The 15,994-nt window shown below is 38.6% G+C and overlaps 1 protein-coding gene across 1 annotated transcript; it reads right to left on the reverse strand.

Moving 5' to 3' along the window:
• Positions 1 to 755: 755 nt before the first annotated feature.
• On the reverse strand, positions 756 to 15,600 carry LOC145787949 (beta-1,4-galactosyltransferase 1-like). The gene is made up of 9 exons (XM_082599787.1): positions 15,544 to 15,600; positions 11,399 to 11,483; positions 10,338 to 10,524; positions 9,172 to 9,269; positions 7,880 to 7,996; positions 5,826 to 5,962; positions 2,632 to 2,717; positions 2,023 to 2,160; positions 756 to 859 (listed from the first exon to the last, which is right to left on the reverse strand). Exons 1-9 carry the CDS (start codon positions 15,598 to 15,600, stop codon positions 802 to 804), a joined length of 963 nt encoding a protein of 320 aa, XP_082455913.1. The 3' UTR covers positions 756 to 801.
• Positions 15,601 to 15,994: the final 394 nt, after the last annotated feature.

Genomic DNA, 15,994 nt, shown 5'->3' on the forward strand with positions numbered 1-15,994 from the left:
TTGCCTTGCACCAAACATCTTGTTGCTCCCGCTCGATAACTTACTGCATAGAGTGACCGCACCTGATTCGATATTCTTCAGTTCGATGCCCTGTCAGCTCGTATCAAAGACTTTTTAATAAACAATTGAATTATATGGCGCTTGATTACACCTATATCTCTGTCTTGTAAAGCACTGCAAGCAACGCATATATTTGCTGCTGAGTAAAACACAATATTATTAATAGAACCCGGTTATCAAGGGATTCAAACAAGGCGAACTTAGATTGACTTACTCCCTCGAGTGTTTGCTGCATGGCGGAGGGGTGAGAGCACTTGTACGACAATTGGAAGGACGTCGGTTCGAGAGCCCACGGCTGTGTTTTGACATGACTCTTAGCAACATGCTTGAAGATCAAAATTTATTTTCATTTTATTCTCGTTCATTTATTTTAAAGCTCCAACCTCGGAACCATCTCCCATGCGATACCAAATATGACATTATTGGCTGTGTAACTTAATGAATGCGATAATTGAACTTTACTGTGTCAAGAATTTAAAACAATCTCTGAAGCCAACTTACGTGAAGTTGCCTGCTTGAGCGTAGCCTACTACAAAATCTATCAAAATTGTAACGGAGCACTTGAAAAGACCTATAGCAGAAACATAATGTGCTTTTCGCGTTTTCCAATCGACAAGAAAGAAATGCGGACATAATGCCATGTAGGAACAATTGGATTGAAAATCTCTTCACCAAATTGATGATAAATTCAATCATGTGATTTGGAGCTCGCATCTGATTGGCGCTTGACCACAAACGTCGTCAGGTGCCAGGTTGCTTCGTTGCATCAGAGCTTCCTTCGTTATTTTTCTGCGCAACACTTTAAAAAAAATCCATGAGAAAATGTCGTGTTGCTTTGTAGCAACAAACCGAAACACTGCCGTGGACGAAGTGGTTAATTCAGTTTGTTTTTATACAAAAATTAATAGGCTACTTCCGCAACTTAAAAAGCAGGGGTCTAAAAAGGTAGGCTCCACAAGCGACCAAATGTGAAGTTTAAAGCGTGCTTGAGACCAAAATGACATTACTAAGTAAAAACGATTTGGCTCTGTCGCTACATTTTAGGCTAATGGTTTGGTAGGGTCCGGATCAGGCCACACAAAGACTTCAAAATTTACTTAGATTGTCTACGGTATTTCAAAAAGCTGTTCAGATACCATACCAGGCCACGTTCTTGCTTCTATCCTGCTTTCACCAAAGCTTCTAAATAACTTGTTTTGTCTAAATATAAAGACTCCCACAAATAAGCAATAGTACGGTAATGTCAAATATGACGTTTGTCGTCAACCCATTGGCTCAGTGGTTACGCGCCCGGCTCAACAACACGCGTCGCTGGTTCGACTCTCGGGATGTGCACTTGAGCAACGCATTTCAGGACTGCTCTCCATTCAGCGGCACCTAGTGAATGGAATAATTCCCAGGCAACAACAATTCAACAATCGAAAAACTTTACTCTGCCAATCTCGGTAACTGGCCCTGCGTCAAGAGCCTCTACAAGTATGCGAAACTACCAAGAATAACCTATCAAGGCTTTGTCAGTCCGAGGATAAGGATTCAAAAACCAAAACCAACCCCATGATCTTAATACAGTATTTAGCGTTTGTGACCTTTCACCCCTCTGACGTCATAAGTTGTTTTAAACGTTGAATATTACTGTAAAACTTAAATATTCCTACAAAAATGCTACAAATGGAGTGTTCAAGAAAAGTTTAGAATATTTTGGTTAGGCTAGTAGTGCGCTATATCGTAAAGACTTTTTCTGGCAAAAGTGCTTCCCCCAAACAAAATGAAAACAGGCTATTTCTTTACACAAAAAAGCAATTTCACGATTCTGTATGGCTACAAGTGAAAAACTTCTAATTAGCGATGATCAATTTCGAATAGACGAAAAGGAAGTAGGTTATTTGGTTTAGGGTAGGCCTACTGTATTTACCATAGGCTATTATTTGATTATTCCACATTTGTTAGATTGAGTCTTTGTACCTTTCAGTATCATCTCTTTCGTATTCTTTTTGCAGTCCAGCCCTGTAGGTTTTTACTTTGAGCCTAGTATGTGTTTTGTAAAGGACTTTGTCAACCAGAACCGTGTCCAGGCTGTTTATTCCGTCAAACCTCGGTCGACTGTAGGGTTATTACACTGGTCAACAAAATTTTTGTTGCATTTCTACCAACACTTGTTCTTATATAATTTGAGGGCGCACATTCCAAATAATTTACGCCACCTTGATTTTTATTAATAAGTTCATGAACAAAATTCATTTCAAAATACTTTTTGGCGTGTTAAAACTTCTAGGATAGATTTAACTGCAACCAGTGGTCTTCTGAAGTAGTCAAGGATAACATTATCGGACTGAATGAACATTTTAGAAACGTTTTTATTTAACGCTCTCGACACCGGGCAGGTGATTTTATATCCATTTGGCCCACTTCTAGAAGTCTCTAATTTCAGCCCACAAGTGAGCTCAGTTTTTTTGTTACAGCAGACTAGTTTTAGTAGCAAGTTGAAAATGATAATGACACATAACAAAAACTAAAAATGAATTTAACTTATTCTTTAAAAAATAATTTACTAGACAATTTTGAATAGCCTACCTTGTGTAGTTTTTATTTGACCTCCATACTAGAAATTTTTTTGCACGTATTCTTTTTGAGATATCATCATCTTCACCTCTCCACTCCTGAAAAAAATAGTTCCTAAAGTATACTGTAAGTATAAGCTATAATATGATTGTTTTGTTCTAGTTTATATTAAAAATACATATAACTGAAAACAGTGCACACCGCTCGGCCTTCCGCCTTCTCAGCGCAGTAGGTACACTGGGCAAGGCCACGGAGATATATACCTCCGTGTGACGTTTTTCCATTTGTGGAACTATCCTCCAAAAAATGGTATAACTGCACTGCTTCTGCTTTTGTAGACGTATTGGATATTTGATATTAACTTCCCCAAGAAGTCGTCGAAACGCTACAACTTTTAAATTACCTGTGTGACATGTCCGTTGATATTAGCACACATGTGCAAGCTTTAATAAATCAGTTTTGAATAACAATTTGGTAGTGCTGGTGTAAGGCAGTGATTTTCAACATGATTATGTTCCGCGGTACACTATATCGTTCCGTAAAAGATCGTCAGGTGTTCCGCAAGAATTTGTTAAAATGGACTAGCGTTCTATGGAACACAGGTCGAAAATTAAAATCACAACGGCTTTGCGTTTGTCTTTCTGCAATTCCTGCCCGAATATCAACTTTGTGCTCATCCAAACAGGCCCAAATATCGCATTGAGAAAAACTGAAAGTGATTAAACTGTTGTTGTATTGTTTATTTTCTTGCATTATGGATTAGCTCATATTATAAAATCCGATTTGGTGTTCCGCAACATTATTTTAATGCATAAAGTGTTCCATGGCTCAAAGAAGGTTGAAAAACACTTGTGCAAGGAACACTTTTTAAGCAACCTGGCGTATAGGGAGGCAGAAAGTGCAACAAAAAAATACAAGAACACGAATTAATGCGACAAAAAAAACGGTCTGAATTGTAGAGTGGACATTTCCAACTGAAGCAAAAGGAATAAGGTAAAAATTAGGACTATCCTAAAGGGTGGAAATTTAGACAGCCTGAGAGTATATGCTACTGAGGTGGAAATTTCCACCTCAGATGAAGGGTGGAATTTTACACCTTTTGTGGTAGAAAAATTCACCCTATAAGTGTATAGGCCTAGGGTGGAAAACAGAGACTAGGGTGGAAATTTGTACAGTTTAGGGTGGATTTTTTTGGGGGTGAAAATTTCCACCATTGCTCAAGGGTGGAAATATCCACCATTTTTGGTGGAAAAATCCACCCTACAAAAGCATAGAGTGGAAAACAGAGACCACCCCTAGGGGTGGAAATTTATATAGCCTACCTTTTACTTAGCAGTGTACTACTGCCAACCTTGCCAAAGTGCTCAAACTGCTAGCAGTGAGCTTTGCGCAATGCACAGCAAGGTGTCTCCAGTAAAGTGCTCAATCGGCATAATCCAAGAGCGTCCATAACTGCGCACAGTGCATACCGTTTCGGCCTTAGGCCATTATATATATACAGTATAAGCTACAACCAATGACGTACGCAGAATTTTTTCTAGGGAGGGCATTCGATTTTTTTTTTCGATTTCAAATGAAAACAAATTGAAAAAACCCCCATTTACTAATAATTATTAACCAATAAGTCATATTGTGTAAGATTAATCTACCATACTCAGTTTGCATTGACGATAATTTTTTAGTTTACAGCAACTATAGTTTACACAATTGGAAAGATTTTGTATTGAAAACAAAAAATGTGATATAATACTCTTGACGTCGCATATAATGTTGTAGCTTGCGTACACGACGTAGTGAGCTTACTCAACCCAATAAACCATGCGTATTGACGGTACGTTCAGTGGCGTAGGCTACGCAGGATTTTGTTACTGGGGAAGTATAGAGCGTTCGATATGACTTGAGATTTTTTTATCAAGAGTAGCAATGCTATACTTTATAGTCTGACCAAGGATTAAGGTAGCCGAGGCTATTTGGTGAAATATAAACTCTCACTGTCTTTGCGTATGTAGCCTAACTGTACTTTTGGATTGAATTATTATTATGTGAATACGAAAAGTATGATAGTATGCCCTAGGACTAAATGGATAAGTGAAAACTGTAACAGTTCGGTTAACCTGCAATGTCCCAAGATTAAAGTATAAATCGAACCTCTCTGTGAAAGTTTAAATATCATATGCAATTTATTACAGTACTTTAAACAAAATTATCGCACTCTGAATATATATAACGAAAAAGAAGGGCTACCGTACAGAGCCGTGTGAGCACCATACTGCTCCCGCCCCTTCCCCCTGCCTCCGAAATTCACTAGTGGGCCTATCCTTTTTAGTAAAGGTGCCTAAAGTGTTTTTCAAACCATAGGTGTGAATACAAAAACATCAGACTGACTTCACAATCTGTTTGAACTCTGTCTTTGACTACATATACAATACACAGGGCTATAGCGTTTAACTAAAATAACTAAAAGATTTTAGGGCCGTTTTCAGAGCATAATTTGGCAATGAAAAAAGCCGTCTCTAAAACATGTAATTGCATCACCCTTAAAATACAAAAACTAAAAACTAGAGAAAAGAATGACACATTGTTTGTCTTAAAAAAAATACGGTAGGTTGAATACAGCAGGCTATAGTATACAGCCTATACGTAAACAATGATAAACTTAGTTAAAAGAATGGCTGCGTAGAGTTTCCTTCCGTAGGCAAGTCCTCTCTGCTCCTGAAATGTTTTTGAATTACAAAAAATCACTTTGAATGCAAAAGTGCACGCTGGATAATCCCTGTCCACGCTTCTGGATGCTATTATTGAACATCTTTGTCGTTTCATGAGCATTTCATTTTGGACAAGTCTTATGCTATCAACCCACATTTTCCAAGAAAGCGAGAGCGTAGTCGGCTTTTATTTCCTCTGTGACTTCAGCAAAATAGCATAGATTTACTAGTTTTTCTGATTTAAAATAGTCATTCTAAATGATGATCAACAATACAATATCGATATATGCATTATGCAATCTAAGCTATAAAATGTCGAGTTATTACAGCAGTATATAGCGCGACCTACCTGTTGGGAAGCACTGCTTTAGAAGTCAAGCCTTGCCAAGAATTCAATCCTTACAAAATTAAATTCAATCTTTAATGGTATAAAAACTGAAAAAAATCGCAATTTATACAAACTATACTATTAAAATATTGGTATACCTTATCTTGACTTACTTCATATTCATTGGAATACCCGTTCACAGCAAGAAACTGATCTTCTGTGAAACCAACAGCTGCGCCAATAGATAGATAATCGTGAAGTGTATAATTGTGTTTTTCAATGCATGGTGCGTAATGCACGAGGTTGTCTTCTGTGAAGCAGAGAAAATAAAAAGTGAAAAAGTTTAGAAAAAGATGATGTGTTTGTATGAAATAAAAATCGTATAGGTTATTAACATTTAAAATTTCATTCCAACAGTTAGAACTGTTCCAAATTTTATTTCTTAGTCATTTAACATAAGACCTATTAAAGCAGTTATTTAGTTGTTTTTTTGTTGTTGTTCACCATAACATTTTAGTTTTTTTTTTTTGAATCCTTATCCTCGGACTGACAAAGCCTTGATAGATTATTCTTGGTAGTCTCGCATACTTGTAAAGGCTCTTGACGCAGGGCGGTTACCGAGATTGGCAGAGTGAAGTTATCCGGTTGTTGAAGTGTTGGTGCCGAGGAATTATTCCATTCACTAGGTGCCGCTGAATGGAGAGCAGTCCTGAAATGCGTTGCTCAAGTGCACACCCAATAGTCGAACCAGCGCCGCGTGACCTTGAACCGGGCGCGTAACCACTGAGTTATTGGGTCAAGCGTAACCACTGAGTTTATTATGCTAACATGTTACTTAGGCCAGCGCTGTCTTGACTCTTGTCAGACCTTACAACTGTCTTTACATTGTACACTGTACACTTTACACTGTATGAAATCGCGGGTTTACTTGTAAGCTGCTTCGCCTGCTGCCAGAACGCGCATGGTGCGCATGATCACCAAACTTGTCAGGCATAAAAGCTTTACCCTCATCACCGGCAACTCAAGACGAAGCAGATTGTGACCTTTGAGAAATGTCGTCCCACAGGGATCGGTCCTGGACAGGGGCCGTTGAGAGGATAATTTGGGCCTGGTATCAAAGGGATCGTCGGGCCCCAAATCAAACGATTTCTAATGAAAGTTTACTATATTGTATTCCAAAGAACACGCGGTAGTTTTTTCAAGTTTCTGGTTCCTTTGGAAAGTGTATGAGCTCCTAAAATCATCCTGGATCCGGGGCCCAAAAGGACCCCCTGTCAACACCACTGGTGTTAGATCCACTTCCTTTTAACATCTACACCCACGACCTGCCAAGCACGGTCTCCGTGAAATACGCGTGTGTGGACAACCCGTTTTTAACCGTGGCACCAACTTTCCATCTACATAATCGGAAAGCTAATCGTGAGCTGGATGTGTTTCTCGGCAGTCAAGTAGGCTACATGCAAGGCACTTACTAAGTAGCTGAATGTCAAGAACAATGAAAAATCTCTGTCTTTTTGGCTCGAGCCAAAGTACCTCCGAGTGACATAAGACAGATTGCTAACATATCGTCACTACCTGGTGTCATTGCGTAAGAAAACAGCTCAAACGACGACGATGTGGACTATCTTACTGTGTTAGTTTATTATAAGTTAGGTTTTGAATAATGCTATTCAATCCAGTGAATTTGTTATCTGTCTTCTCTCTGCGATATTCTAAATTTACTCTAAACCAATAAATGATTAAACTTTTTGTACACTTTCTTTATATTTAAGTGATCGACCTTATCACCTATTAATGCTTGTGCACTTGTGCAGTATTGCCTTCTTACTTTTCACTCATTCATGAAAAGTGTCTTGTGGATTTGGGTATGGGTTCTCTAATTGTGCTTAGATTAGGAAAGCCACTTTTTAAATGAAGCGATGATTTTAATGAAATTTGTGAATAGAAAACCCTATAGACCTAATTAGTCAGGTTCGAGTCTACAAAGGCATCAACATCTCTTGCAGAATAATTCCTCCTAATGCCCAAAGGTAGCCAATTTAGAAACGTATTATAATGGATCTGCCATTTTTCACAGGGCGTTAATTTTAATCAGCTCTAAATCCATTGAACGGAAATCCCTCTTGCAAGTTACTCGCTAAGTATCATCTTGAGCTTTTAGACTTAGCATTATCATAACAGCAGAGCTTTAGGGGCTCTGATACAACTACTATTACAAAACGTTTACCTCTGCATGTGTACAGTATCCTGTCGTCTTCCGCTATAATATTCACGTCATGAAAAATATAACAATCAAAGGGCATCAATTTTCTCGCGTGCTCAAACGCAGTGTTCATAAGTTGACCTGAATAGAAACAAATGAAAAACAGGCCTGTGAAGTTGGAGCAAATAACTTTGTCTACTAAGCTACATAGGACTACTTTAATTTGTGCTTGGTAGGTTACCAATGAGATCCTTGGGTCCTAAATGAAGACACTTCCAAGAAAAACGCATTATAGACTATTTAAACTTCCAAAGAATACGTAGTGGTTTCTTTAAACTCCCAGACCCCTTGGAAATGTTACGGGCCTTTAAAATCATGCCGGGCCAGGATCCAAAAGTACCTTCCGGACCCCCCTGTCAACGCTACTGGACTTCACTTAAGACACGTTAAACTTCTTCCAGCTTTAACTCCATGACTGTTATGAAAAGCAGGGAGACGATTGACGAGGCAAAAATATTGTTTTGTTATTTTATCTGATACAAATACATAGCCAACGATGGGTGACACCAAAAATTTCGAATGTCAAAATAAACCAATACATTAATTATTTAAAACAGTCTTAACAAGATTTAGCCAAAATTGAGCAGATCTTTGCATTTTAAACAAAAATGATTAATTGGGCGTCTTCATGTAACTACACGTAGTAGGCTACTCATACAATAACATTTTCCTACCATGGCATTTCTAGCCAGGAGCAATCTAAGAGGATTCTTCGTTACGCGTATGATTTTTTTGTGACAAAACAATGGCACCTACTAAGTAGCTCAAAATGGATGCACGCCTGACTTTACAAACTAAATTCAACACCAAGCCAAGGTGATTTTAAGCTTCAAATATAAATAGGCCCACAATACTTCGACAACCGGAAGCTTTCATGCTGCTAATTTTTTGACCGGCCTGACATCAATAGCTCAAATCCTCTACATTCTACAAGTATGTGAAACCGCCAAATTAAATTTAAGGAGGATTTCTTAGTCCAAAGTTGAAGATTCCCACAACCAATTACTTTTTAAGCGAATTGAACCTGGTAACCCATTTACGACTCGGCCTGGTTTTTACTTCAACAAAATTTGCATTTATTTTTGTCTTATGCCCTTTCTTTTGACTTTCTATCAAAATCAAACCAAAAATCTTGTTTTAAAAATATGAATTGTAATAATATCTCGATTTGTAAAACTCGGTGAATCGTCTAACTAATACTCTCGATTGCACAGGGCTGCAGTAATTTATGACAAGCCACTCGTCCTGCAAGTTACCTTTGTTAAATAATTCATCATCAGCCTGTTCTGACACAATGACAATGTAGCACAGTTGTTGTCGCTGAAGCAGCTCATGAATGTAGTAAAGGAAACACCTAAATAGGAAATCCATGTAATCGTTATAACATTTTAATACTAGTCAAAATACAATAGCAGTTTTTCACTTCGTTACGGGCATAAACTATCCTCTCAACTGGCCTGGCGCCACATTCGGAAGTGTTCATGTAAAAACAGGGATTCTTTAAACGGGGTAGGCTACATGAAACTTTTGGGGTTTATGCACAAGTCTTTGAGTCTCCCTAATAATCCAATGGAAACAGTATCATACATTTTTAAGAATGCATTAAATTATTTCAAAAAAGAAGATGAAATAACGCCTGTTCTCAAAATAACTAAGCATTGTAGCATAGGTTTCATTTACCCTCATTACTCCATTTAGGATCTCACTGTTTGACACAACAATCCACCTTATTTCAATCTGTAAACTATATAGGCTATACTGTGATCTGGCCACTTTCACACCCAGGACCGTTAGGATATTTTGGGTCCGGTACCAGTGAAATTCCTATGCGGTCGTCTAAATCGATAATTTTAACAAAAATACACCATATTCGAAGAAAAAGTGTCAGTTTCTTCAAGTTCCTGGCCCTTTATTGGGAAGGGGACGGGCCGCCAAAATTATCCCGGGCCGGATCCAAAGTAGCCTACTTCTCTGGACCTCTTTGTCGCGCTACTGTTCATACCACTCTGGTAATGTAAAGTACTGCAGAACGAAGAACTCTCGATTGCTAATGAAATCGTTTTTCGTCGTTAGGCTATTTGCGCCAAGTGGTTATGTTTTTGTTTACTGTATCATCGGTCAGGGGAGGCCTTCAGGTCTCGTTGTGGCAGAAATACGGTAAGTTTTTTTTGTTTTTTTTTGGAAACAATTCTTATCAGTTTTAACTAAACCTAATTGACTATTTAATTACTATTCGTTTACTCAACCAGAAACAACATACAAAAATTCTCTCAGCTAGTTCCACGAAGAAGTTGCTGCAAAGTAGCATAAAGAATTATTAAAGGGGCCAAGTTGGATAAAAGTGTAAGAACCACGTAGGTATGTGAAAGGTTACTGAAATGTCATAAAGTAGATTTTGTAATCTTTGCATCAATCTACTTACCTGAGATATTTTTCTTTGTTTCGATAAGGAATAATTACTGCATTGTAGCCACGACATTCACAATATTGTGGCCCCGAATGGTATCCTCCCAACTGAAGATTTGGATATGAAACAGCTAACTCTTCAAACGTAACAGGCCAGTTAATATTCTTCTTATTTTTTTTCCTCACTTTAAGTTTAGAACGTTCTGCATACAATGAATGAATAAAAACATATTGTGTTTTAACTTAATTATTGCCTAGTGCAGTCCATCCAACTATATGTATTTTTTCAAAAAAGGGCCAATTTACAAGCTTGAAGAATTTACAGCTAAACAAAGGATACCGATACTACAAAGCTAAAAAGTGGTCGCCACCAGGAACGGATTAGGTCACTAGATGTTCGAAAATTTTCCAGATAAACGTTTAACTTTGGGCTACTCAGTTGGCCACTATGCCCTATAAGTTATAGGTTGCTATAAGAGATAAGGTCCAATTGTTTAGAGATATGCCGTACTGTAGGCTACATATCCTTTCAACCAAAATATATAAAAGTTTATCAAATGTTGTTTGTTGTTGTTTTATTATCTTTATCCTGCATTGCGGGAAAGCGGACTTGAGCGCAATGCATCGGTGTACGCCTTCCGACGTACACCTGACCCACGCTGCAGCCGACTGCAATGTCTGTTTCCGGTTGTCTACTCTACTTATGACTTAAATTTGGTACTACCCATTACTCGAAATCGATCACTAGGTAGAGGCAATTATCGTAAAGTTTCTTGCCCAGAGAAACAACAGCAAGTGCGGGTGGCTGGAGTCGAACATGCAGGCTCTCGACTGCGAGCCCAACGCGCTAACCACTCGGCCACTGCTGCCAAATAAAAGAAGAAAGGAGCTTCGGCTTTAGTTTTGGCTTAATAAAAGTGAGGTTACTTTTATATCTAAATCCCCACTCTCATTTAGTTTGTTTCACTCCATTGATTCTCCTGCTTGGTTTGATTCACCCCTGCAGGCTTAGCCTACCAATTATTCAACGTGACATCTCGTTGCATTAAATCAATAGAAACTAAACATTTTACTTACCGGGAATGTTTACATCAATGTGACTTCGAAGTAACGGAGACTGCGGAGGACAAAGAGGTTTCAATGTTGACTTTTTAATTTCATGCTGTTTTATAGTAAAGGAAATGTTTGTGGCATTAGTAGTCAATGTACTTTTAGTTTCAAGTTTTGGTTTTATCAACCCATAGCCATACGAGCTATATTTAAGTCGTAATGGGCATGTTGGCAAAAACTTTTTCATAATAAACATGAATGTGTCAGGGTCTCCAAGTGTGAGCGCATGAAGCAACTTGTTGCGCAGTTTTAAACTTTTGAATTCCTCAGCGCATTGAGAGTCAAGTTTCTTTTGGACAGTTTTGCTTGGTTGTCTTATTTCACTCCTTTCAAGCAACATTCTCAACAAAAAGGCTGGAAACATCAAAATCGTGATCAATATAAGCAATCTCTTCAACGACAGTCGCATTGTCACTGATGCTGTGTGAACAAGAAAGCAATGTTAATGAGACAACAGAGGTCTAATGAGACAAGTAATGTTACAGTTAGCAGTACAAAGTAAAAAAGGTAATTGCAAGAACAAAGTCATTAATGTCAAGAAAAGATAAAAGCAAAAACTTCTCATCAAAGTTTATATTGTCAAATAATCCGCTAACCGTTGTACCCTGTATCATAAAGTTCACAGGCGACTTTGCATAAAAATTTACAAGAGCACACTTAAAACCTTCCTCAGATTTTTTCGGTACAAAACCTCGTGTTAGCCCAGGGCTGGATTTCAGCCGGAGCGGTCCGAGCGCCGCTCCGGAAGCTTGATTAAAAAATTGACTTCTCCGGAACGGCGTTCCGGAAGCTCAAATATTTTATACTCTTATTATGTTTTGTCCTGTTCAGTAAAAGTATATCCATAATTCTTGATGAGTCGAACACGTTAAATCGGGTATTCACTCTGATAATATATCTTCGTATCAGTCTTGACAGAAGCGAACCTGTGAATGTATTTGTCTTGTTGAGCTCGCTATTCTTACGGCGAATGGCATCTATGATTCCCTGAAGAGCTGCCTAAAATCATATGGCATGTCTACAACATTTTTATCTTTTTGTTTGATTGGTATGGTATGTGATGGCGCGGCTGTGATGATAGGTCGCCAAAATGGTGTAGCAAAATGGCTTCGTGATTAATTTCCAGACATTGTGGTGTGGTATTGTGCAACCATAGATTGGAACTATCGGTTCGTCATGCTGTAAAATCAGTCAGTAATTTGAATCGATTTCAATCTTTTATGGACAAATGCTATAGCCATTACCACGCTTCTCCTAACAATAGCAGGGAATTGGGTGAATGTGCAGCGGCTGTTGAAGTGCAGTTGTTGAAAATCGGAAGGGTGCTGGACACACGTTGGGTAGCCTCGAGTTTCCGCACAGTTAGTGCCGTCTGGAATGATTTCCCAGCACTTGTCGAATTTTTCAAAAAGGGGGCTATTAGCGACACAAGAGAAGATAACATCCACGGATTTCTTGTTGGACTTGGCTTTGATGTACGAATACTAGCAAGAATTATCCAAAATAGCCTAAGCCTTGAACTGTAAAACAGAGCATGTAGGCTATACTATTTAAGATGCAGATAACAAAATTAATAATCTTGCAAAATTATTTGAAACACGCGGAACGAACCCGGACGACATTATGGCATTGCTAAGGATGCTGAAGAAAACTTAGAGTTCAAAGGTGTAGAATTACATGTAAACAATTGCAGAAATAGCCCGCTAATCAATCCCCGCATCTTCTACACTGTAAATCAAAAAGTGTAACTTAGTTTTAACCACTTCTAGGGGTGGTCTAAAAATTCTACTTCTACTTTTTCATTCCCACCCCATAGCCTATTGGGAAAGATGGTCATTTCCACCCTACCAAAGGGTGGTATTTTTCACCCAACAGAGAAGGGTATATAATCACTCAGGAAATTCCATCCAAGATCGCTTGTTGAATTCAACAGACTTGTCATTTATTAACAGCTGAAAAATACTTGATTCAACTATTTGGCCAGAGGACACAGTAATGACACACGGAGAAAACGAAATCATTGAAGTGGCAAAGAGATTGCGCTTAGATGAACGCGAAGCTGCTGTGAGAGGACTTCGTGAATATATAGGCTAACTACGAAAAGAAGATTCCAGAGTCTTCAAAATTTGATAACGTCACTATAATCCCTTCCAATTTCATCGAGCGAGTGTGAGCGCGGATTTTCACAAATGAACTTCATAATGACATCTGACCGTGCTTCTCTACACACTGTAACTGTTTCAAGTTTACTCTTTATACGAATGATTCGTCTTCCACTGGGAAAGTTTTAACCAGCGAAGTATGTTGGATCCTGGTTGCGCCAGGGATGTAACCCGGCAATTGAGACCCGAAGTCGCCAGAGGTTTTATGATTTTGAATACGATAAGTGTCTTAAAAATTGTAGGCTAGGCTATAACTTGAAAAATCAAAAATCAAAAGTGGAAAAAACTAAAAACAAATTTTTTTTTTTTTTTTTTTTTTTAGGCTATAACTTGTATTTTTTTGTATTATTGTTTCACTAAAATATGAATATTTGCATTGAACAACGCTATACCATCTATAGACCATGATAATTACTTTAGCAACGTTTTAGGTACATCAAGTGTGTTGTTTCAAAGTCTTATAAAGACATATTTCTGAATTTCTTCTACGGAACCTAGCGTATTTGGAAAGTAAAAAACTAGCGCTCCGGAAGCTAATCTTCTGGAAATCCACCACTGTGTTAGCCTATATGTGTATGCCCACATCCGGCATTTACTTACCAGCCTATAGCAAAATTAATCCCTGACAAGCTTGATATTTCCTGCAATCTATACCTTTCACGTCTGTATCTGACTATGTTATGTAGGCTTAATACATCACAAGGTATGGCCCAAATCGCAGACTACCTGAAGCTGTGGATGCTAAAACTGAGCCTGGAAACTGAGCCAACATGGAATCTACGCGCCAATTGTTAGTCTCTCTCAACGGAAACCCACCCCCACATAACCCGTGACCCACCTACCTAGGAGTGAAACTCGACCGACAATTAACCTACAAACACCATGCTGAAGCCCTCCAAGCTAAGCTATCTGCACGCTGAGATGCCTAGCTGGAACATTCTGGGGTGCTAGTACATCCACACTCCGTACAAGTGCTTTTGCACTTGTTTACAGCACCTCCGAATATGCTTCCCCACTTGGTGCCGCAGCGTAGGCTACACACTTGCAAATTGACACTGCCCTCAACACTACCGTGAGAATATAGTCCAGTCGTTGAAGGGTTTTACCTTGACTTAATTGGTGTAAAGCTGAAATTTTGCACATTGGTTCTGTTCATTGTGTACAATGACCAAAAAATCTCCCCGTGAAAATTTTTTGGCGAAAAAAAGTTATCCGCTATTTTCGAAATTCCGCCATTTTTTTCAAAATGGCGGATGTACAAATACTGAATTATTCAATTTTTATGAAATTAGTGTTAGTGTTGGTGCTCATTTAAAAGTAAATTTCATACTGCAATTATTTCATTTGGCAAAGTTTTGGTCCACCGTGATTGCCGGAAGAAGTTTACGGATACACGGAAAAGGGTTCTGGGAAAATGCCTGCAAAGAAATTACGATCTGTGACAAGGAAATTCAAGCTTCTGAAGCCTCCAGTATACTGCGTCAAAAGGGTGCTGATGGGATTAATGCTGCCAGTACTAATAGAGGGGACAACACTGTTGCGACAGCTGGTCGAAAAGTACACATAGACTGTCGTAGGCCTAAACGTTACACCAACCCAATCGATATACAGCTTAAGAAGAACAGAGAGGAAAGTGGGTTCTGCGTCACGAGGAAACGAAGTGTTCGAATTCTTGATGGCAATTTCCACGGTAAGACTCATTGTTTGTTTTGTGGGACTCGAGTTCTCACGAACAGACCTGGCTTTAGTTTAGTTAAAACAGATGTTTTTGCAAGAACTATAGTCTATTAGAGTGTTGTGAGAGACGTTCTGACGATTTGTCATTCGCCGTGAAAGGTCGTATTGAATATTACGGTGGCGATTTGCATGCTGCAGACTGTTTATACCATCATTCTTGTAGTATTAATTTTATATATGGATTTAACGAAACTTTGTAATGCGGCAGAGTACCTGAGGTAAAACGTCGAAAATCTGGGCGACCGAAGGATGAGGAACAGGACCAGGCATTTCTAAAGATGTGTTCCCATTTTGAACAGAATGACGAAGAAAAGTTAACGATATCAGACCTCAGATCTAAAACGAAAGAGTTTTTTGCAAATGATGATTGCCTTCCTTATGGATTAAAATATCTGAAGACCCAATTATAGAAACAGTATACGGTGAATCTATTCATATAGCTAAAGGTCAGGACCTTCATGACATTGTCACTATGAGAGAGAAGACATCCGAAATCCTCCGATCTCATTAGGCTACCTAAAAACAAGGCATGAGGATAATGAAGAGTCACAAAAGAGAGAAATAATTAAAACTGCGGCAAGGCTTATCAAAAATGATGTTCCATCTGCTATCCAAGCATAGACGCACTCAATAATAATAATAGTAGCCTAATCGTGATTTATGT

The sequence above is a fragment of the Aplidium turbinatum genome, chromosome 18 (genome assembly GCF_918807975.1).
Source record: "Aplidium turbinatum chromosome 18, kaAplTurb1.1, whole genome shotgun sequence".
Classification (NCBI taxonomy): Eukaryota; Metazoa; Chordata; class Ascidiacea; order Aplousobranchia; family Polyclinidae; genus Aplidium; species Aplidium turbinatum.

What these genes read in the sequence shown, in the direction of transcription:
- LOC145787949 (XM_082599787.1), bottom strand. Translation starts at nt 15,600, where the DNA reads ATGCCTGGTCCTGTTCCTCATCCTTCGGTCGCCCAGATTTTCGACGTT. An exon ending in GGTATTCCAATGAATATGAA is followed by an intron (nt 2,718 to 5,825) that starts GTAAGTCAAGAT and finishes TATTTTTTTCAG; the next exon opens with GAGTGGAGAGGTGAAGATGA. An exon ending in GAAAGAGATGATACTGAAAG is followed by an intron (nt 860 to 2,022) that starts GTACAAAGACTC and finishes TTTTTTTTAAAG; the next exon opens with TGTTGCGCAGAAAAATAACG.